The sequence below is a fragment of the Microtus pennsylvanicus genome, chromosome 1 (assembly GCF_037038515.1).
Source record: "Microtus pennsylvanicus isolate mMicPen1 chromosome 1, mMicPen1.hap1, whole genome shotgun sequence".
Taxonomy (NCBI): domain Eukaryota; kingdom Metazoa; phylum Chordata; class Mammalia; order Rodentia; family Cricetidae; genus Microtus; species Microtus pennsylvanicus.
The window spans coordinates 222415368-222438001 of record NC_134579.1 but is presented as its reverse complement, the minus strand read 5'-3'; the positions used below and the strand labels follow the sequence as shown (position 1 = coordinate 222438001).

The window sequence follows — 22634 nt, the reverse complement described above, 5'->3', positions numbered from 1 at the left end:
TTATTCATTTTTGCTCTCTGTATTCAATATATTATGACAGTGCTTTTCCTCGCTGGACCTTGCAAATGCTGTTAAATGTGAGGTGCAGGTAGAGAAAGCATTGAACCTTCCCTCAGTAGAGTGGATCTTCAAGACTGATAAAGTAACAGTAAAAGAAAAGGACTCCTGATTTTGTAATCAGTTCAATAAAATCAAAAACAATACATAAGTTCAGTTCATTAACTTGTATGTCAGAGCAAGAGAGGAGTTAAAGTGGAGGTAAATCACAGAAGAAATGGTTGATTTCACTGGACACACAGAAACACAAGCGAAATGTCAATGTTGTGTATTTCACAGCATCTACAATACCTACAATGTAAACCACAGCCAGGAGTTGGTAGCACACTTGGCTGGACATATCTCCTGCATACAACAAGGGGGTGCTTATTGCCTTCTACTGATAAAATGCCATCATTGCCAGAAGCATACACTCCACATCTGTAATGATGCAGAAGATGAAGAACTGCATAACACACCGAAGGAAAGAAAATGAATTACTGCTCCTGACAAGCAGGTCCGATAACATCTTAGGGCAAACTGCAGTAGAATAGCAATCATCAGAGACAGAGAGGTGGCTCAGGAAGAAATATATTGGCATGTGAAGCTGGTGATCCATTCTAATCCAAATGATCAAAAAATCCAAGACTTTCAATAAAAATAATAAGATAAATGAGATAAAATAAATAAGCCATAACCCTAACCCTTCCCAGGGAAGCCTGCTGTTTTATTGAAGGGAAACAAAGAAGTGGATCTGGGGGTATAGGAGAGTGTGGGGGGATGGACAGAGGGGAAACTGTGATCAAAATGTAATGTATGAGAGAAGAATATAAGAAAAAGCAAACAAAAATAAATATACATCGTCAATTATGGTAATCAAGAGAATTTTATAGTGATGAATATTATGCACTAGTATTATATACATATATATTCAAACATGCAACATTTTCATATCTACTACATTAATGTACTTAGGTGTTAGAACAAATACATATTTTACTGGTTCAAACTATAATTTACAACTTCCATCTATGCCATCATTACAATTTTCCAGAAAAAAAAATTCCTAAGCATTATAAATAAACATTCAGGCACATGTGACAGAGTTGTTTAGGACCACATTTTCATTTTCAGTTTTTGTAGAGCCTCTTTCACATCCGTGTTCCTGAGGCTGTAAATCAAAGGGTTCAACATGGGAATCACAAGAGTGTAGAACAATGAGGTCATTTTGTCTTGATCCAGGGAATAAGAAGAACTGGGGCGAAAGTACATGAACAGCATAGTTCCCTGGAAAATGGCCACTGTGGTCAGATGGGAGGTGCAGGTGGAGAAAGCTTTGAATCTCCCCTCAGCAGAACGGATCTTCAAGACTGATAAAATGATGTAACAATAAGAGACCAGAACTCCTGAGATGGTGCTCAGTTCAATGAAGCCAAAAACAGTAAATAAAGCCAGTTCATTGACTTGTATATCTGAGCAAGAGAGGAGGTAAAGTGGAGGCAAATCACAAAAGAAGTGATTGATCTCATTAGACCCACAAAAACATAAGCGGAATGCCAAGGTTGTATGTATTAAACCATCTGTTGTTGCTACCAGGTAAACCCCAGCCATGAGCATGGAACACACCATGCTGGACATGTTCACTGTGTAGAGTAAGGGGTTGCTTATGGCCTGGTACCTATCAAAGGCCATCACTGCTAACAATAGACACTCAGAATCTGCAAAGACACAGAATGTCAAGAACTGCAGAGCACAACCAACAATGGGAATTGATTTCTCCTCAGCCACGAGGTCCACCAGCATCTTGGGTCCAATTGCTGTGGAATAGCAGAGGTCACAGAAAGAGAGGTGGCTGAGGAAAAAGTACATGGGTGTGTGGAGCTGAGAGTCCACTCTAATTAAAATGATCATTCCAAGATTGGCCAGAAGAGTAATGAGATAAACAAGTAAGAATGTGGTGAACAGGCCTACCTTTACACCAGGAGTATTGGTAATTCCCAAGAAAATGAATTCATCCACAGAAGAGCAATTTCCCCTATCCATTCTTCTTTATTTTGTAAATTTTAAGATAATTTTCAAAACTGAGTAGGTGCATTCTCAGTTATCTCTAAAAAAGAAAATAATTCATTCTCTGGATTTATTTTGTTCAAAAATCTGTTCAATAAGTTACTATGTAAATAGATCTTTATGATAGTAATCATAATAGAACATACCTGATAGTTTGAAGATTCTGTTGTCATGATATGTAACATCCATATACTATTGTGCAAAATGTACTTATTACATTTTCAATATTTTGACCCTCTATTCCATTACCTTTGCAAACATGTTTTGATTTCCTGAAATCTTACATGATCTTCAAAATATGTTGACAAAAACATCATCCAAAGAGATTTTAGGCTATAAAATAAAATGTTAGACATTTATTGCATTTAAAAACATTTAGCTAAGCCGGGCGGTGGTGGTGCATGCCTTTAATCCCAGCACTTGGGAGGCAGAGGCAGGCGGGTGTCTGTGAGTTGGAGGCCAGCCTGGTCTAGAAGAGCTAGTTCCAGGACAGGAACCAAAAGAGCTACGGACAAACCCTGTCTCGAAAAAAAATTAACTAAGCAGAAATATTAATTACATATATTCAGATCCTCTAAAATCATGGTTGGTTGAAAGAATATTTGCCAATTCTAAAAGCAATGGATGTCTATGACACTGGTTGATGAAAATTAAAATCATTGTATTCTGATTCCATGTAGCTTGTAGTATGTGATAACAAAGAAATAAATCAGATTTTCTTGCAATAATATGCTTTGTTTTCACTGGTCTTTGTGTCTTTTCCAAAGAATTGTCTAGAGACAAACATCTAGACTTTGGGCACTTAAAGAAGCATATTTAAAAAAGAAAAGAAAACTGGTAAATCTGTGACTTAACACTAATATATTCTTGTTTTTAGTTTTTAAGTCAAGAATTACATCTTAAACATGAAAAGAGTGTAAAGAAACATGAAATTTTCAGAGCTCTTTTTGTGTGTTCTTTAATATGTGATTGATTTGCACTTATAGGACTCTTAAATGAAATCTTGTGAGTAGGAAACAGGGATGGATACACATTGAAAGCCATTTTCATTACACTGGCTCAGTATTACTTATGGTTTATTTGGTGGTGTTGAAGTAAAGTTGAATTATCACATGCTGTTATTTAGAAAGTGGTACTCCATTATCTGTTAAAGGAATCATCAACAGAGAACACCAGCAAAGACTGTAACTCTCATATTGTCATGATGGTCAAATAATCAGAGAGTTTCTTATGAATTTAGATTAAGATAAATTGAGTAAAATGCTCATATTTAAGTGCAAAATCTTCTATTTTTGAGAAAAAACTGTCATTTAACCATTTTACTTCATAATGTATTAATATAAGCAGAGAGAAATTGATTAATCTATGTAGCTCTCACTGTTTTCCAAAGAAGATCAATATTTTTAACTTTGTGCCTTTAAATGTTGAAATCCAGGAACCTACCTGAGATGAACAGTTCAATCTTAGATGAATAATGGTAGTGTGTGCTTTTTCATGCAGTTAAAATTTGAGGTTTAAATCTCTGAAACTACTTCCCTAAGGTTTTGGTGTTATGAAACCATTTAATTAATTAGATTTCTATTTCAGAATTTTCCCCAAAGAATACATTAACATTTTAGGCATACCTTGAGCTTAAGTTTTATGATAGTTAGCTAGTTGATCTGTCTCAGAATAAGAAATAAATTTAATTTTGCACTTTAAAACATAATTGATACAAACATAATGTATAATATGCAATGTTATCTGTATTACAATCTGAAATACAATGCATTTAAAATGCGTCCCTATTTAACTATGATCAATGTCCTTCCAGTATTTTTCTTTTTTAACCATATCCTAATCTTTGATTAGATTAATATTAACTTTCTTTTTTATTTTTTTAAAATTATTTTTATTTATTGTAAAAGAAAACAAAATATCTTTATTTTATTATACATACCAATCCAAGTTCTCACCCCCCCTCCTGCCATTCTTTCCCCTTTCCCCGCACCCCACCTCTATCCACTCTTCAGAGAGAATGATGCACCTTGCTTTGGGGAAGGTCCAAGATCCTCCCTACTATATCTAGGCTGAGCAAGGTATACATCCAAAGAGAATAGGTTCCAAAAGGCCAGTGCAAACAGTAAAGGTAAATCCTGGTGGCACTACCAGTGCCCCCTTGGTATGCCAGAGCCATGTAACTGTCACCACACTCACAGGAACTAGTATGTTCCTATGCTTGTTCCATACCAGTGCTGCTAGAGTTGGTGAGCTTCCATTAGCTCAGGTAGACTGTTTCAGTGGGTGTACACATCATGGTTTTCACCTCTTTGCTCATATTCTCACTCCTTCTACTCTTCAACTAGACTTTGGATGCTCAGTCCAGTGCTCTGATATGGTCCCCAGCCTCTGTTTCCATCAGTTGCTGGATGACTGTTCTATGGTGATATTGAAGATTTTCATCAGACTGACTACAGGGCAAGGACAGGTTCGGCACCCTCTCCTCTGTTGTTTATGATCTGAGATGTGTGAGTTCTTCTGTTTCTATTATGTAGAACACTTTGAGGTATACAGGTATTAGTTCTTCTTGGAAGTTCTATCTAGTTGATTTCTTCAAGGAGCCAGGTTTTTTTTTGTCTCCATGATTCTTTATATTGTTACTTTGTTTCAATTTTATTGATTTCAGCCCTCAATTTTATTATTTCCTGTCTTCTACTTCTTCTGGGTGAGTCTGCTTCTTTTTCTTCTATAGCTTTCAGGTGTGCTGTTAAGTCACTAGTGTGAGCTTTCTCCACTTTCTTTATGTAGGCACTTAGTGCTATGTACTTTCCTCCTAGCACTGCTTTCATAGTATCCCATAAGTTTGAGTACATTGTGCCTTCATTTTCAATGAATTCTAGGCAGTTTTTAATTTCTTTATTTCTTCCTTGACACAGTGGTGATTCAATAATTAACTGCTCAATTTCCATGAGTTTGTAGAATTTCTGAGAGTAGTATTGTTGTTAAATTCTAACTTTAAACCATGGTTATCTTAAAAGACACTCCAATTTTTTTATATCTATGGAGGTTTGCTTTGTTACTGAGTATTTTGGAAATTTCAGAGAATGTTCCATGAGGTGCTGAAGAGAAAGTATTTTCTTTTGTGTTGGATGGAATGTTCTATAGATGTCTGTTAAGTCCATTTGAGTTATGACATCTGTGAGTTCTCTAATTTCTCTGTTGAGTTTCACTCTATCCATTGGCAAGAGTGGAGTGTTGGAGTCTCCTACTATTAGTATATGGGTTTGATGTGTGATTTAAGCTTTAGTAATGTTCTTTTACATTGTATGTGCTTTTGTAATAGGGGCATACATGTTCAGGACTGAGACTTCATCTTGATGGGTTGTTACTGTCATGAGTATAAAGTGTCCCTCTCCATATTTTCGGACTGATTTTTGTTTGATATCTATTTTGTTAGATATTAGGATAGCAACACCCACTTGTTTCTTGGGTCCATTTGATTGGAAAACCTTTTCACAACCCTTTTTTCTGTGATAATGTCTGTCTTTGAGGTTGTGGTGTGTTTTCTGTATACAGCAGAAGGCTGGATCATGTTTTTGTATCCATTCTCATATTCTGCTTCTTTTTGTAGATGGATTGAGTCCATTGATAGTAAGAGATAGTAATGACCAGTGATTTTAAATTCCTGTTATATTTCTGTGATAGTGGTTGTGTGTTTCCTTTCTTTGGGTTTTGTTGTTGGGAGGGGATCTGTTGCCTGTGTTTTTGTGTGTGTAGTTATATTCATTTGGTTGGGGTTTTCCTTCTATTACTATCAGCAGGGATTTTTTTGTGGATACATATTATTTAAATGGTTATGTCATGGAATATCTTGTTTCCTCCATCGATGATGATTGAAAGCTTTTCTGGTGTAGTAGTCTTGGCTTGCATCTGTGGTCTCTTAGTGTCTGCTGCACATCTTCCCAAGACCTTCTGGCTTTTACTGACAAGGTTGGTTTAATTCTGATATGTTTACCTTTATATGTTACTTGACCTTTTTCCTTTGCAGCTCTTAATATTTTTTCTTTATTTTTTGTTTTGCATTTTGATTGTTATATGGCAATGGGACTTTTTTTAATCTAGTCTATTTGGTGCTGTAAGCTTCTTGTACTTCCACAGAAATATTCTTCTTTGGTTGGAAAAGTTTTCTTCTATTATTTTGTTGAATATATTTCATGTGACTTTCAGCTGGAGTTCTCTTTCTTCTATCCCTATTATTCTTAGGTTTTCATGGCGTCCCAGATTTCCTGGATGTTTTGTGTTAAGAATTTGTTGGACTTAATATTTCATTTGACCAATAAATTTATTTCCTCTATAGTATCTTCAACACCTGAGATTCTCTCTTTCATCTCTTTTAATTTACCTCTATAACTTCGGTTCCTTTACCCAGATTTTCCATATGCAGAATTCCTCCTGATTGTGTTCTCTTTATTGCCTCTATTTAATTCTTCAAGTCTTGAACTGTGTGCTTTAACTGTTTGATTATTTTTTCATGTTTTTTGTTTGGTTTTGAGGGATTTATTAATTTCTTCCAATTTTTCCTTGTTATTTCCTCCATTTCATTAAGGGCGTTTTTTTATTTCCTCTTTAAAGGTCTCCAACATCTTCATAAAGTTATATTTAAAGCATTTTCTTCTGCTTCTTCTTGGTTAGGATGATAATTCTTTCTGTTGTATGACCACTGGCTTCTGGTGTTACCATGTTGCTTTTTAGGTTGTTGGATGAATTCTTGCATTGGCACCTACCCATCCCTTCCTTCAGTTGATGCTGGCAGTGTCTTTGCATCTTGGTCCAATCCTTGCAGTGGCTGTCTAAGTCTTTGGGAATCATTCATTCCTGGTGTGCTCTGTACAATAAATATCTGTGTCTCTGGGAGCCACTAAGATCTTTCTTAGCCTGCTCTCTTGGTCTGCTTTGCTTCTTCACTCTCTTGGCCCTCTCTCTTGGTCCTCTCAGAAGGAAACTCCCCTGCTGGTTGGCTTGAGAAGGTGAGACAGGTGTGGGAGAGGCCTGGATTTCTGCCTCACTATGGAGGGCCTAGAAAGTAGGGTGTGCTGCTGGGTGGTGGTCACTCACCTCTTGGTCCTCTCAGTATTGTAGCAAGCTGTGTTTCAGAGTTCCACTAAGTTTGCAGGAGGATAGGTGAGCTTGGGGCCAGGATGGTGGTTGTAGTTTGCAGGGTCTGGTGGATGAGGGTAGGTTTTGGGGTAGCCTACCTGCAGGAAAGTCTCCTGCTGGCTGGATAGAGAAGGTGAGGCAGAAATTCTCTCTGTATTGTAGAAAGCTGTGTTTCAGAGTTCTACCAAGGTTTCAGGAGGATAGACAAGTTATGGGTAGGATGGGGCTTGTAGCTTGTAGGATCTTGTGGAAAGGGGTGTGTTTTGGAGCAGCTTACCTGTAGAAAACTCTCCTGCTGGCAGACTAGATAAGCTGAGACAGTTGGGGTGGGGACCCGGTGTTTTGTCCCACTATGCAGGGCCTATATCGTCATCGCCTCTTGGTTCTAATAGTAACTTAAAATGTTACCGTTTGAGATTTAACTCATACACAATAAACTTCTCACAATTTTGAAAGTACGAACTAGTTTGGAATTTACATTTCTTAAATTCTTCCTATATCTCTGTAGTAATATGAGCAGCGGCGGGGCTACGTCCCCAAAACCCCAGCCTTCTGCCCGGCTAGCTTATGCCCCGAAATAATTACACACAAACTGTATTCTTTTAAACACTGCTTTGGCCCATTCCTATCTAGCCTCTTCTAGGCTAACTCTCGCACCCAGAATAGCCCATTTCTTATCATCTATATAGCACCGGTCTTACCGGGAATATTCTAGCCTAAGTCCATCCTGGGTCGGAGCTTCATAGCGTGCGTCTTCCCTGGAGCAGGTAGCATGGCGTCTCTCTCTGAAGCGCCTGCTCTGGAGAGCAGAGCTGTCGAGTCTGACCTCACTTCCTCTTCCTCCCAGTGTTCTGTTCTGTTTACTCCTCCCACCTATCTTCTAACCAATGAGGGAGGACCAAGCAGTTTCTTTTTATTTAACCAATGACCTTCCTCCATCATTTCCCCTTTTTCGGTTTAAACAAAAAAAAAAGGCTTTAACTTTAACATAGCAAAATTACATATAACAAAACAGTTATCAAGTAAAAGTTACATCAGAAACATTTATACATATAACAAAATTGACCGTAAATCTCTATCAATAAAGCAAAATCTATACTAATGCAAATTATTCATGTCTATATTATATCCCCCTTTAAATGTAAAATAACATTTATAAACTATATTTGGGAACATGGGCGCAGTTTTTTCTCTCCAAACTGCTTCCTGCTAAATGGGGGGGTCATTAATTAGGTCTTTCATGGTATAACCTGTGTGCCAGGGTCATCTCAGTTGGCAGTTGAGCAAAGTAATTTTCTGAAGATGTTTACAGCAACCCTTCAGGAGGACGTGGTCCATCATACCAAATCGGAATTGAAGAAATGAACAGGGTCTCATCCTCTGTGAAAACAAAATAAGAAACTCCTTTCCAAAGCATCATATCCTTAGATCCAAATTCTGAAATCATACCCTCATGATATCCGTTCTGGTTCCACTTGGCAGCCCATATAATGAAATGTCTCTCTGTACTTAGCTCCTTCACAGTCAATTTTTTTTAACATTTTTTTTATTGATAAAAGAAGAATAAAGAAAAAAAAAACAAATTTCCACCTCCTCCCAGCCTCCCCTTTCCCTCCCCCTCCTCCCACTCTTCTCCCTCTCCTCCCATTCTTCTCCCCCTCCTCCCACCCCTGTCCCCTTCCCCCCCACTCCTCTCCCCCTCTCTCTCCAGTCCAAAGAGCAGTCAGGGTTCCCTGCCCTGTGGTAAGTCCTAGGTCCTCCCCCCTCCGTCCATATCTAGGAAGGTGAACATCCAAACTGGCTAGGCTCCCACCAAGCCAGCAGATTGCGTAGGATCAAAACTGCGTGCCATTGTCCTTGGCGTCTCATCAGCCCTCATTGTTCGTCATGATCAGAGAGTTCAGTTTTATCCCATGCTTTTTTTGGTAATAGTCCAGCTGGCCTTGGTGAGCTCCCAGTAGATCAGCTCCACTGTCTCAGTGGGTGGGTGCACCCCTCGTGGTCCTGACTTCTTTGCTCATGTTCTCCCTCCTTCTGCTCCTCATTGGGACCTTGGGAGCTCAGTCCAGTGCTCCAGTGTGGGTCTCTGTCTCTATCTCCATCCCTCGCCAGATGAAAGTTCTAAGATGATATGCAAGATATTCGTCAGTATTGCGCTAGGATGGGGTCATTTCAGGTTCCCTATCCTCAGCTGCCCAAGGAACTAACTGGGGACCTCAGCTTGGGCACCTGGGAGCCCCTCTAGGGTCAATTCTCCTGCCCACCCTAAAGTGGGTCCCTTAACTAAGGATTGTGGTTCCGTGCTCCCCTATCCAACCTTCCTTTATCCTGATCCTCCTGTTTCCCCAAGTCCCCCCTCCTTCCCTTCTACCTTTTCTCTCCCCATCTCCCCTTACCCCCTTCCCACCCCACCCCCAAGATCCCACTTTTCTCCCCGGCAATTTTGTCTACTTCCCTTATACAAGAGGATAACGATATGTTTTTCCTTGTGTTCACCTTCTTACTTAGCTTCTTTAGGTTCGCCAATTGTAGATTCTGTGACCCCTATTTATGGCTAGAAACCAATTATGAGTGAGTACATCCCATGTTCTTCTTTTTGGGTCTGGGATACCTCACTCAGGATAGTGTTTTCTATTTCCATCCATTTGCATGCAAAATTCGAGAAGTCATTGTTTTTTACCGCAGCATAGTACTCTAGTGTGTATATATTCCATACTTCCTTCATCCATTCTTCCATTGAAGGGCATCTAGGTTGTTTCCAGGTTCTGGCTATTACAAATAATACTGCTATGAACATAGTTGAACAAATGCTTTTGACATGTGATAGAGCATCTCTTGGGTAAATTCCCAAGAGTGGTATGGCTGGGTCCAGGGGTAGGTTGATCCCGAATTTCCTGAGAAACTGAAACACTGACTTCCACAGTGGTTGCACAAGATTGCATTCCCACCAGCAATGGATGAGGGTACCCCTTCCTCCACAGCCTCTCCAGCAAAGGCTATCCTTGTTATTTTTGACTTTAGCCATTCTGACAGGTGTAAGATGGTATCTCAAAGTTGTTTTGATTTGCATTTCCCTGATTGCTAAGGAAATTGAGCACGACCTTAAGTATCTTTTGGCCATTTGAAGTTCTTCTGTTGAGAATTCTCTGTTCAGTTCAGTGCCCCATTTTTTAATTGGGTTAATTAGCATTTTAAAGTCTAGTTTCTTGAGTTCTCTATATATTTTGGAGATCAGACCTTTGTCTGTTGCGGGGTTGGTGAAGATCTTCTCCCAGTCAGTAGGTTCCCTTTGTGTCTTAGTGACAGTGTCCTTTGCTTTACAGAAGCTTCTCAGTTTTAGTAGGTCCCATTTATTCAGTGTTGCCCTTAATGCCTGTGCTTCTGGGGTTATACCTAAGAAGCGATCACCTGTGCCCATCTGTTGTAGGGTATTTCCCACTTTCTCTTCTATCAGATTCATTGTTTTCGGGCTGATAATGAGGTCTTTAATCCATTTGGACTTGAGTTTTGTGTACGGTGATAGATATGGGTCTATTTTCATTCTTCTACAGGTTGACATCCAGTTGTGCCACCACCATTTGTTGAAGATGCTTTCTTTATTCCATTGTATACTTTTAGCTCGTTTATCGAAAATGAGGTGTTCATAGGTTTGTGGGGTAAAATCCGGGTCTTCTATACGATTCCATTGGTCGACTTCTCTGTTTTTATGCCAGTACCACCCTGTTTTCATTACTGTAGCTCTGTAATAGAGTTTGAAGTCAGGGATGGTAATGCCTCCAGAAGATCCTTTATTGTATAGGATTGTTTTGGCTATCCTGGGTTTTTTGTTTTTCCATATAAAGTTGATTATTGTCCTCTCCAGATCTGTAAAGAATTTTGATGGGATCTTGATGGGGATTGCATTGAATCTATAAATTGCCTTTGGTAGAATTGCCATTTTTACTATGTTGATCCTCCCAATCCAAGAGCAAGGGATGTCCATCCATTTTTTGGTATCCTCATCAATTTCTTTCTTCAATGCCTTAAAGTTCTTGTCAAATAGTTCTTTCACTTCCCTGGTTAGGTTTACCCCAAGATATTTTATGCTGTTTGTGGCTATCGTGAATGGAGAAGCTTCTCTGATTTCCCTCTCTGCTTCCATATCCTTTGTGTATAAGAGGGCGACTGATTTTTTGGAGTTGATCTTGTATCCTGCCACATTACTAAAGCTGTTTATCAGCTGTAAAAGTTCTTTGGTGGAGTTTTGGGGGTCGCTTATGTACACTATCATATCATCTGCGAATAACGAAAGTTTAACTTCTTCCTTTCCAATTCAAATCCCCTTGATCCCATTATGTTGTCTTATTGCTATTGCTAGAACTTCCAGCACTATATTGAAGAGGTATGGTGAAAGTGGACAGCCTTGTCGTGTTCCTGAGTTAAGCAGGATGGCTTTGAGTTTCTCTCCGTTTAATTTGATGTTAGCTGTCGGTTTGCTGTATATAGCTTTTATTATATTTAGGTATGACCCTTGTATCTCTAATCTCTCCAAGACTTTTAACATAAATGGATGTTGAATTTTGTCAAATGCTTTTTCAGCATCTAATGAAATGATCATATGGTTTTTTTCTTTCAGTTTGTTTATATGCTGGATTACATTGATAGATTTTCGTATGTTGAACCAGCCCTGCATCTCAGGAATGAAGCCCACTTGATCATAATGTATAATTTTTCGGATGTGTTCTTGGATTCGGTTTGCCAGTATTTTGTTGAGGATTTTTGCGTCGATATTCATGAGTGAGATCGGCCTGTAATTCTCTTTCCTGGTTGAGTCTTTGTGTGGTTTTGGTATCAGAGTAACTGTAGCTTCATAAAAGGAATTTGGTAGTGACCCTTCTGTTTCTATATATGGAATACATTGAGGAGAATAGGAATTAGGTCTTCTTGGAAGTTCTGGTAGAATTCCGCATTGAACCCATCTGGCCCTGGGCTTTTTTTGGTAGGGAGGTTTTTGATAACAGCTTCTAATTCTTCGCGACTAACAAGTCTATTTAGATTGTTCACCTGGTCCTGATTTAACTTTGGTAAATGATTTTTATCTAAGAAAGTATCCATTTCCTTTACCTTTTCCAGTTTTGTGGCATATAGGCTTTTGTAGTAAGATCTAATGATTCTCTGAATTTCCTCTGTGTCTGTGGTTATGTCCCCCTTTTCATTTCTGATCTTATTAATTTGCAAATTTTCTCTCTGCCGTTTGATTAGTTTGGATAGGGGTTTGTCAATCTTATTGATTTTCTCCAGGAACCAGCTTTTTGTTTCATTGATTCTTTGGATTGTTCTCTGTGTTTCTATTTTATTGATTTCAGCCCTCAGTTTGATTATTTCCAGTCTCGTACTGCTCCTAGGTGAGTCTGCTTCTTTTTTTTCTAGAGCTTTCAGGTGGGCTGTTAAGTCTCCAATGTGAGCTTTCTCTGTTTTCTTTAAGTGGGCACTTAGTGCTATGAACTTTCCTCTTAGGACTGCTTCATAGTGTCCCATAAATTTGAGTATGTTGTTTCTTTATTTTCATTGAATTCCAGGAAGACTTTAATTTCTTTCTTTATTTCTTCCTTAATCCAGGTATGGTTCAGTAGTTGGCTGTTCAGTTTCCATGACTTTGTGGGCTTTCCGGGGGTAGCCTTGTTGTTGAATTCTAACTTTAATCCATGGTGATCTGATAAGACACAGGTGGTTAATAATACTTTTTTGTAACTGTGGATGTTTGCTTTGTTACCGACTATGTGGTCGATTTTCGAGAAGGTTCCATGAGCTGCAGAGAAGAAGGTGTATTCTTTCCTATTTGGGTGGAATGTTCTATAGATGTCTGTTAAGTCCATTTGTTTCATTACCTCCATTAATTGTCTTATTTCTCTGCTAGGTTTCTGTCTGATTGACCTGTCCATTGGTGAGAGAGGAGTGTTGAAGTCTCCTACTATTAGTGTGTGCGGTTTGATGGCTGCCTTGAATTTTAGCAATGTTTCTTTTATGTATGTGGGTGCTTTTATATTAGGGGCATAGATGTTCATGATTGAGACTTCATCCTTATGAACTGTTCCTGTTATGAATATAAAATGCCCCTCTCCATCTCTTCTGATTGATTTAAGTTTGAAGTCAACTTTGTTAGAGATTAGTATGGCCACACCTGCTTGTTTCTTAGGTCCATTTGCTTGATAGGCCTTTTCCCAACCCTTTACTCTGAGTAGGTGCCTGTCTTTGTGGTTGAGGTGTGTTTCTTGTAAACAGCAGAATGTTGGATCCTGTTTTCTTATCCAATCTCTTATCCTGTGCCTTTTTATAGGTGAGTTGAGCCCATTGACATTAAGTGATATTAATGACCAGTGGTTGTTAACTCCGGTCATTTGTTTTTTAGTCGTAGAGTTTGTGTGTATCCCTTCTTTGGTTTGTGTTGATGAAGGGTCTCTAGATGCCTGAGTTATTGTGGTCATTATTGGACTCCTTGGTTAGTGATTTTCCTTCTATTACTTTCTGTAAGGCTGGATTTGTGGCTGCATATTGTTTGAATTTGTTTTTATCCTGGAAAATTTTATTTTCTCCATTTATAGTGAACAAAAGCTTGGCTGGGTATAGTAATCTGGGCTTGCATCCATGGTCTCTCAGTTTCTGCAGTACATCTATCCAGGACCTTCTGGCTTTCATGGTTTCAATGGAAAAGTCAGGTGTAAGTCTGATAGGTTTACCTTTGTAAGTAATTTGGCCTTTTTCCTTTGCTGCTCTTAATATTTTTTCCTTATTCTGAATGCTTTGTGTTTTGATAATTATATGGCGAGGGGATGTTTTTTTTTGATCCAGCCTATTTGGTGTTCTGTATGCTTCTTGCACCTTCATAGGTATATCTTTCTTTAGGTTGGGAAAGTTTTCTTCTATAATTTTATTAAATATATTTTCTGGACCATTGAGCTGCACTTCTTCTCCTTCTTCTACTCCTATTATTCTTAGGTTTGGTCTTTTTATTGTGTCCCATATTTCCTGAATGTTTTGTGATGAGAATTTGTTGGACTTGCTGTTTTCTTTGATCATAGTGTTTATTTTCTCTATGGTATCTTCAGAATCTGAGAGTCTTTCTTCTATCTCTTGTATTCTGCTGGTTATGCTTGTTTCTGTAGTCTCTATTCGTTTACCTAGATTTTCCATGTCCAGCCGGCCCTCTGTTTGTGTTTTCTTCTTTGCCTCTATTTCAGTTTTCAAGTCTTGAACTGTTTCCATTATCTGTTTGATTGTTTTTCCTTGGTTTTCTAGGGTATCATTCACTGATTTATTCAACTCTTCAAACTTTCTGTTATATTTCTCATCCATTTCTATAAGGGCGTTTTTTACATGCTGTTTAAGGGCGTCAATCACTTTCATGAAGTCAATCTTTTCTCCTTCTTGATTAAGGTGTTCATGTCCTTCCGTTGTGAGGTCGCTGGTTTCTGGTGGCTTCATGTTGCTTTTCAGTTTGTTGGGCGAATTCTTGCCTTGGCGTCTGCCCATCTCTTCTTCCAAATACTCCCTTATGGATCTTCTTTACCAGATCAGGTCTCCTTGCCTCCCCAACGCGGCCTCCCCAATGTTGGCTCTCCTGGCACCAAGGGATCAGGTCTCCGTGCCCAACCCTGGCTCGTCCCAATGCTGATTCTCCCCAATGCTGGTTCTCCTGGGGCCGAGAGATCAGGCCTCCGTGCTGGTTGGGCAGCTCGCAAACAAAGCGCCTACCCTGCTGGGTGCAGGCAGGCCACAGAAACAAAGGAACTGCAGCCCGCCTGGGCGCAAAAGAGGGCGGGGGGGGCGGGGCGAAGTGGGGGGGCTCTGGACGGAAGCTGGGTGTGCCAGGAAGAAAGAGGCAGTACCCAGGGAATAGAGGTCCTGCAGAGAGCCCAAGAAAGACAGGAGGCCAAGGGACCCCCGAGATCCCTGTCCCTGGCTGGCGCCGCGGGCCAGAAACTCACCCCAACGATGGTTCTCCTGGGGCCGAGAGGTCAGGCCTCCGTGCTGGTTGGGCAGCTTGCAAACAAAGCGCCTACCCTCCTTGGTGCAGGCAGGCCACAGAAACAAAGGAAGTGCAGCCTGCCCGGGCGCCCCGAGGACTGGGACCCAGCTCCCAATGCCACGCGCCAAAAGAGGGCAGGGGGGGCAAGTGGGGAGGGCTCTGGACAGAAGCTGGGTGGGCCAGGAAGAAAGAGGCAGTAACCAGGGAATAGAGGTCCTGCAGAGAGCCCAAGAAAGACAGAAGGCCAAGGGACCCCCGAGATCCCCGTCCCTGGCTGGTGCCCTGGGCCAGAAACTCACCCCAACGCTGGTTCTCCTGGGGCCGAGAGATCAGGCTCCGTGCTGGTTGGGCAGCTCGCAAACAAAGCGCCTACACTCCTTGGTGCAGGCAGGCCACAGAAACAAAGGAAGTGCAGCCCGCCCAGGCGCCCCGAGGACTGGGACCCAGCTCCCAATGCCACGCGCCCAAAGAGGGCAGGGGGGGCAAGTGGGGAGGGCTCTGGACGGAAGCTGGGTGGGCCAGGAAGAAAGAGGCAGTAACCAGGGAATAGAGGTCCTGCAGAGAGCCCAAGAAAGACAGGAGGCCAAGGGACCCCCAAGATCCCCGTCCCTGGCTGGCGCCGCGGGCCAGAAACTCACCCCAACGCTGGTTCTCCTGGGGCCGAGAGATCAGGCCTCCGTGCTGGTTGGGAAGCTCACAAACAAAGCGCCTACCCTCCTTGGTGCAGGCAGGCCACAGAAACAAAGGAAGTGCAGCCCGCCCGGGCACCCCGAGGACTGGGACCCAGCTCCCAATGCCACGCGCCAAAAGAGGGCAGGGGGGGGCAAGTGGGGAGGGCTCTGGACGGAAGCTGGGTGTGCCAGGAAGAAAGAGGCAGTAACCAGGGAATAGAGGTCCTGCAGAGAGCCCAAGAAAGACAGAAGGCCAAGGGACCCCCGAGATCCCCGTCCCTGGCTGGCGCCGCGGGCCAGAAACTCACCCCAACGCTGGTTCTCCTGGGGCCGAGAGATCAGGCCTCCGTGCTCGTTGGGTAGCTTGCAAACAAAGCGCCTACCCTCCTTGGTGCAGGCAGGCCACAGAAACAAAGGAAGTGCAGCCCGCCCAGGCGCCCCGAGGACTGGGACCCAGCTCCCAATGCCACGCGCCAAAAGAGGGCGGGGGGGGGGGGGCCCACAGTCAAAAATTTTAAAGAAAACACAATGTACATAATCCAGACTCTTTGTGAATTTTTCATTTTTACGTGGCTTATTTTTATTTATATCTATAACTATCTGTACTCTGTCTCTTTAAAGACTTTACTCTTACTTTTTTCTTTTTAAACCATTAACTTTATTCTCTATATTCTTTTTCTTCTCTCTCCCAAGCCAACGTACATTCATCCAACAGTGTGACTCATTTAGTGGTCTGAATCTGTCCTATTGTGAATCTGCAATTTTTTACTATCCAGGAGCACTTTTGATTTGCGCCTTTAAATCACTAGGCGCTTAAGAATCTCAGCTGTGACATTTCTAGGTTAACCTTTTGCTTTTTGAGTGCATATCTTTGACCTGGAATAACCCTGTAGACCAGGCTGTCTTTTTGAATTCTCAGAGATCCGCCTGTCTCTGCCTCCCAGGCATTGGGATTAAAGGTGTTTGCTACTACACCTTGAACTCACAGAGATCTGTTTGTCTCTGCCTTCTAGGCACTGGGATTAAAGGCGTGTGCTACCACACCTTGAGGTCACAGAGGTTTACTTTAAGAATTTTAACTTTTAGTCTGCATATATTTTAACACTGTAAATCATTTAAAATTTTTCTTTGTCTTTGACGCCCTCTTTACTGTATCTCTGTTTTTCTGACCACATGAGTCTTTAATTTACCAAGCAATATCAGTAGGACTAAAGACGTGGCTTTGACGGCTGGATCCAGCCCATTCCTTAGCTTTCCAGCCTCATGGCTGAGGTACTGGCTATAGCCATGGTTATAGCCAACCTCTATGGCGTTTCAAGGTCCCTGCCAGCCAGCAAGCTACAACAGACAACACTCAAGTCCTCTCTCGGTAGCCAGCCCTCCTGCCTCAGACAGTCAGAGTTTGCCCTGGCAGGATGGCCCAGAAAGCTGGCATTTTTAAACGCGCACCTTTTTTTTTTCTGCTACGGCTGAAAACCGAAAAGCATGTGTTCAGCTTTTTGTCAACACCGTTTAAGTGTTTCGTGGCAGGACCTCTTAATGAGCTGCAGGCTTTGCAGCTGAAGCTGAGTCAGGAAGCCTCTCTTAGATGAGGCACTTGCTTGCCTCTAGCAAGCAGAGTAGACCAGAGAAAGTGCTGCTACCAAGAAACCATGCACAACGCTGTCATTTTTTTCTAGAATTATTTCCCAAGCTGTCTCAGGCTTTATGTGGACCCAGTTAGCCACACGTCTGGGCATCATTTGTAGTAATATGGAGCGGCGGGGCTGCGGGGTTGAGTCCCCAAAACCCCAGCCTCCTGCCCGGCTAGCTTATGCCCCGAAATAATTACACACAAACTGTATTCTTTTAAACACTGCTTTGGCCCATTCCTATCTAGCCTCTTCTAGGCTAACTCTCGCACCCGGAATAGCCCATTTCTTATCATCTATATAGCACCGGTCTTACCGGGAAGATTCTAGCCTAAGTCCATCCTGGGTTGGAGCTTCATAGCGTGCATCTTCCCTGGAGCAGGTAGCATGGCGTCTCTCTCTGAAGCGCCTGCTCCGGAGAGCAGAGCTGTCGAGTCTGACCTCACTTCCTCTTCCTCCCAGTGTTCTGTTCTGTTTACTCCTCCCACCTATCTTCTAACCAATGAGGGGGGACCAAGCAGTTTCTTTTTATTTAACCAATGACCTTCCTCCATCATATCTCTGTACTTACCATTCATTACTTCAATATGAAATATAACTTTACTTGGACCTACATTTTCTTATTTCCACTCAGTCATTGTAAACTATAAAAAATTTTCTCATTCCCTGGAACTTTTCTGATTATAACATCACGTATAAAGAGAATTATATTATAAAAGGCCTTTGGTGTCAGATTTTCATGTATTATGGATTGATAACTACTGAGTTATAGGATCTTCTGCTGTTAAACAGTTGTTTCTGGGAAAGCAGGATCATAGCATATAACCCTTTCTAATAAGTCTCTTTTATATATACATGTCCCATTTGTTTTATTCTAACGAACCCCGATTTTTACAGGAATCATGGTCAATATAGCAAGAAGGGGAGAAAGGAGGAATAGATAACATTGTGAATGTCTGAAAACTCATAAAAATCTTATTTTATATTTGTATAAATTTATAAATACATATATTTCATTAAAACAAAAAAATATTGTCTAAATTAATGTTTTTTTAGGTGGACTGTGAAATGTGGATGGAAAATAACATATGAAAAGGTGGAGTTTTAAGTTATATAGAAGTTATCTAGTTGTAGTGAATATGTAAGAATAAATGTCAGAATGGGAACTAATAAAAAAGGCAAATTAGTTTATTTCAACTAGTAATGCCTTCACCAGAATATCTTTTTATATTAATTTCTAAATGAAAATTGTGATAATCAATGAATCTTTTTCCAGATTTATGTTTTGACTATTATTATTTGAGCCATTTGAATCCATGAAATTTCTCCTATTCACTCTTTCTTTTCTATAACAAAATTGATCAAGATAATACAGAAAACTTTCCAATGTTAAAATACTGTTAGTATGTCCTAAAAATAAAACAGTAAAGGCTAGTAGATGCAGAATAATGTGGTATTATGTATTAACTTAATACAATATGAATCACACTATATTGTAGACTTGAGATACGCATAAACAAATTTTAAAAAATTCTATGGTGTTTGGAAGTGATTTGAAATGGAGTTTAAAGTGTTGTTTTTATAGTGGTTCTCAGTCTATTGAGATTGCAAAAAAACAATTCCACAAACACCTTTTACTCTCCCCTCCCCTTTGTTATGGTCTTGTAATTGAGTCATGGTTTTCTTGAATAAACTGCTTGTGGCAAGATGTTGAAATCTTAATGTCATCTTCAAGGATTTTTTGTAGTACAAGATAGCCTATGTGGAAGGTTCAAAGATAAGGTGTTGGCATTTCTAGGTGACCCATATTTTGCTTGCTGCCCTATCTCTAATCAAATTGTAATTCGTTTTTATGGTCTTTATCTAGTTGGTTTCATTGTGGCATAGTCATTCAATGATTTTTCCTGTGACATTAGCTTATGATAAGATGGCTATGTCACTTATGATTATGTTAACTTTTTTGCTAATTTCTGGATTATGTTTCTAAATATAGCCAGCACACCAGAATGTTGCTAATCAAATGTTCATCATTCTTTTCTTCCTGGTTTATTATTTGTGATTTCAAATAGATGCACAGGAATGATATAAGGGAGCACAATATCAGGACTTTTCTACTCATAGAGATTATCTGAAAGGCACCTGACTATTCAACACTTTACTCAAATATGATAATTCTGTTATATGATTTCATGGAATAAAACTATACTCATTAAATTAATATCCTTTAACAAATCTCAGAAAATAATCCAAGAACAGAAAAATTATGTTTACCATCATATTATTTCATTTACATGATCATTTTCTTACTCATCATGGCAAATGACTAAAACATATAAAACCAAATTAAAGAGATGTACACATTTGTACTTTCTGGACTAAGAGACATGAATGAATAAATATAATCCACCACACAAGTAGTCAGAATATAAATAATTAGATGAAGGAGAAACATGACTATGTGACAGGCATTAAATGTTTCTGATGTACTTAAATGTACCTACATGGAAGAAAATAAAGAAATGTTAGGTGAATTGAAAACTTCTTCTCAGTGAATTAATAACCTAGAATCTACTATTGCACAGATTGGAATTTATGCTTCTAATAGTTGATGTTAAATTTAATCTACTAACAGTCTACATTTTGTTTCTTTCTGCACAGAGGAAAAGCAACCACATTAAAAATTTTTATTGAGAAAATATTTTCCCTAGGCATAGATCATTGAAGATAGATGATATGCATAGTACATTTACAAATGATGAAAATTTCATAATATTTAAGTGCAAAATATACAAAAATGGAAAGTGATTGCCTTCTCAAAACAAGCATAAATAGATTTAAGATGGTACTCTAAAATCAAAACCACAAAAGTCAAAGACAATTTATACAAAATGGATAGCACTATTCCTTAAGAAATAACCTTTTCAGAGCTGCAATCACCTCCTTGTTCCTAAGGCTGTATATCAGTGGATTGAGCATGGGAGTCACAATTGTGTAGAACAGAGACAGCAGTTTGTCAGTTCCTGGAGAATGCATCGACTTTGGTCTCAAGTAGGTAACAGTAGCTGATCCATAAAACAAAACCACCACCAGCAAATGGGAAGAGCATGTGGAGAAGGCTTTGGCTCTCCCTTTGGCTGTTGGCAACCTCAGAATGGTTGTAATGATTTTGACGTACGATGTAAGGACCAGTATGAAGGGGAGTGCGGCCACCACCATAACAACCACATAGACAGACAGCTCGTGCACTGAAGTGTCCCCACACGCTAGCTTGAGAATCGGGGGTATGTCGCAGAAGAAGTGTTCTATTTTATTAGAATTGCAGAAGTGCAGGGAGAAAATCTGACATGTCTGTCCTATCTGGATTGGAATGCCGCCAAGCCAGGATCCCACTGCCAGCTGAGTGCACTTTGTTGGGTTCATGATCAGAATGTAATGCAGAGGGTTGCAGATGGCCACATAGCGGTCATAGGACATTACAGCCAACAGCACACATTCAGTAGTTCCAAAAATAAGAAAGAAGCACAACTGAGTGGCACAGGACATCACTGAAATTCTTAGGTCCTGCATCTCAATGTTGAACAGAATCCTTGGGACAATAACTGATACATAACAGATTTCCAGAGAGGAAAAATTTGCCAGGAAAAAATACATGGGTTTCTGTAATGCAGGGTCCATACTGGTTATTACTATTATGAGGAAATTTCCAGTCAGGATAATTATATAAACAACAGAGAACACTGCTAATATAAATCCTTGGAGATTGGGAAGGTCTGAAAATCCTATCAGAACAAATTGCATCACTGTTGAAACATTTTCTATGGCGTTGAGTCCCTCATGTTTCACCTATGGAAAATGTTAAATCACAAATAGACATCACTTCTGATTTCAGCCTAATTAGCTTCATGTATACTTTTCTGACAGCACAAGTCTCTTTTTAGTAATTAAACGTTAAGATTCCATTGTTCTAAAAAGTATAATCAAATATATTTTCATAATTTATAAATGATGATTTAGATGATGTATTTTCATCTTCTGATATATATTTTATTATGTTTTTGCATTGATAGGATACATGATTTAAATTGTATAATTCATTTGTAAATGCAATATCTAAAAGCCCTATGATGTTGCTGTGGTTTCTTCAAGATATTTTCTAGGCTTGTGTTCTGTAGAATTTCAATACAAAACAAAATAGAATTAAGCCATTAAATACCTTTAAATATTATTTCTTTCAAAGTTGTTATCATTTAAGTGCAAGCTATATAGGATCAGCAGGCATAAATATTGTTTATACTTTTAAGTTCATTAGTGTTTATCTGAATTTTTTCAATAATATTATTCTCACTAATCCCGCTGTCATCATATTTATGTTTTTTCCATTCAGTATTGTCACAGTGTGTGTATTTGTTTGTGTGTGTATTTGTGCACATTAATGTGTGTTTGTGTTTATTTTTATTTTTCTGATGTTTATGCATAAATATGGATTAAAAATGTTAGTTTTCACTATGCTTTATCAACACATTATGTGTAACAAATAGCTTACAGTTTTGCAGAGCTGATTTATTAACCAACTGGATAAACTATTAACACATTAAAGTGCTTATATCACATCAATAGTCTGCCAAAACATGCTACTGTTCATGATGAAAGTTTGACCCCTGCCAGTTGCACATTAAGGACATCTTACATATGTTTCTCTGTTCATTATCAAATAATAGGAGTAAGAATATGATGAATTATTTTCTTCCTCTTTAATCATGTATAAGTAGTATATTATGTGTTTTTTCTTTACTATGAGCTATTGTATTATCATATAATCTTATGAAATATAGGAAAATAAAACTAAGTAGCTCACAATAAGAAGAATCCTCATCACCATTTGTCCACAATGTTAGTGTGGTCAGTGAAAAGGGAACAAGCTTCAAAAACATATTAAGTATAAACTCAATTTTATAGTAATCTAGAATATAATAAATTGGTTAAAATATTCTCAGTGTCCTGTAATTTTATTATAATTTTATTAGAATATTGTGATAGAAATTGAGAAAAACCTAAGATATATTCTCACCATAGTGGCAGTAGAGAATG

The 22634-nt window shown here is 39.4% G+C and overlaps 2 protein-coding genes and 1 pseudogene across 2 annotated transcripts; all 3 read right to left on the bottom strand.

Annotated features, from left to right (window-relative positions):
* LOC142834745 (olfactory receptor 5W2-like) lies at positions 1 to 731 on the bottom strand (annotated as a pseudogene).
* Positions 732 to 1146: 415 nt separating this feature from the next.
* LOC142834664 (olfactory receptor 5W2-like) lies at positions 1147 to 2097 on the bottom strand. Its single transcript, XM_075947506.1, has one exon. It carries the CDS (start codon positions 2077 to 2079, stop codon positions 1147 to 1149), a length of 933 nt encoding a protein of 310 aa, XP_075803621.1. The 5' UTR covers positions 2080 to 2097.
* Positions 2098 to 20444: 18347 nt separating this feature from the next.
* On the bottom strand, positions 20445 to 21383 carry LOC142842704 (olfactory receptor 10AG1-like). The gene has a single exon (XM_075959400.1). It carries the CDS (start codon positions 21342 to 21344, stop codon positions 20445 to 20447), a length of 900 nt encoding a protein of 299 aa, XP_075815515.1. The 5' UTR covers positions 21345 to 21383.
* Positions 21384 to 22634: the final 1251 nt, after the last annotated feature.

Excerpts from the sequence above, each read along its gene's own strand:
- LOC142842704 (XM_075959400.1), bottom strand. The coding sequence starts at position 21,344 with ATGCAATTTGTTCTGATAGGATTTTCAGACCTTCCCAATCTCCAAGGA.
- LOC142834664 (XM_075947506.1), bottom strand. The coding sequence starts at position 2,079 with ATGGATAGGGGAAATTGCTCTTCTGTGGATGAATTCATTTTCTTGGGA.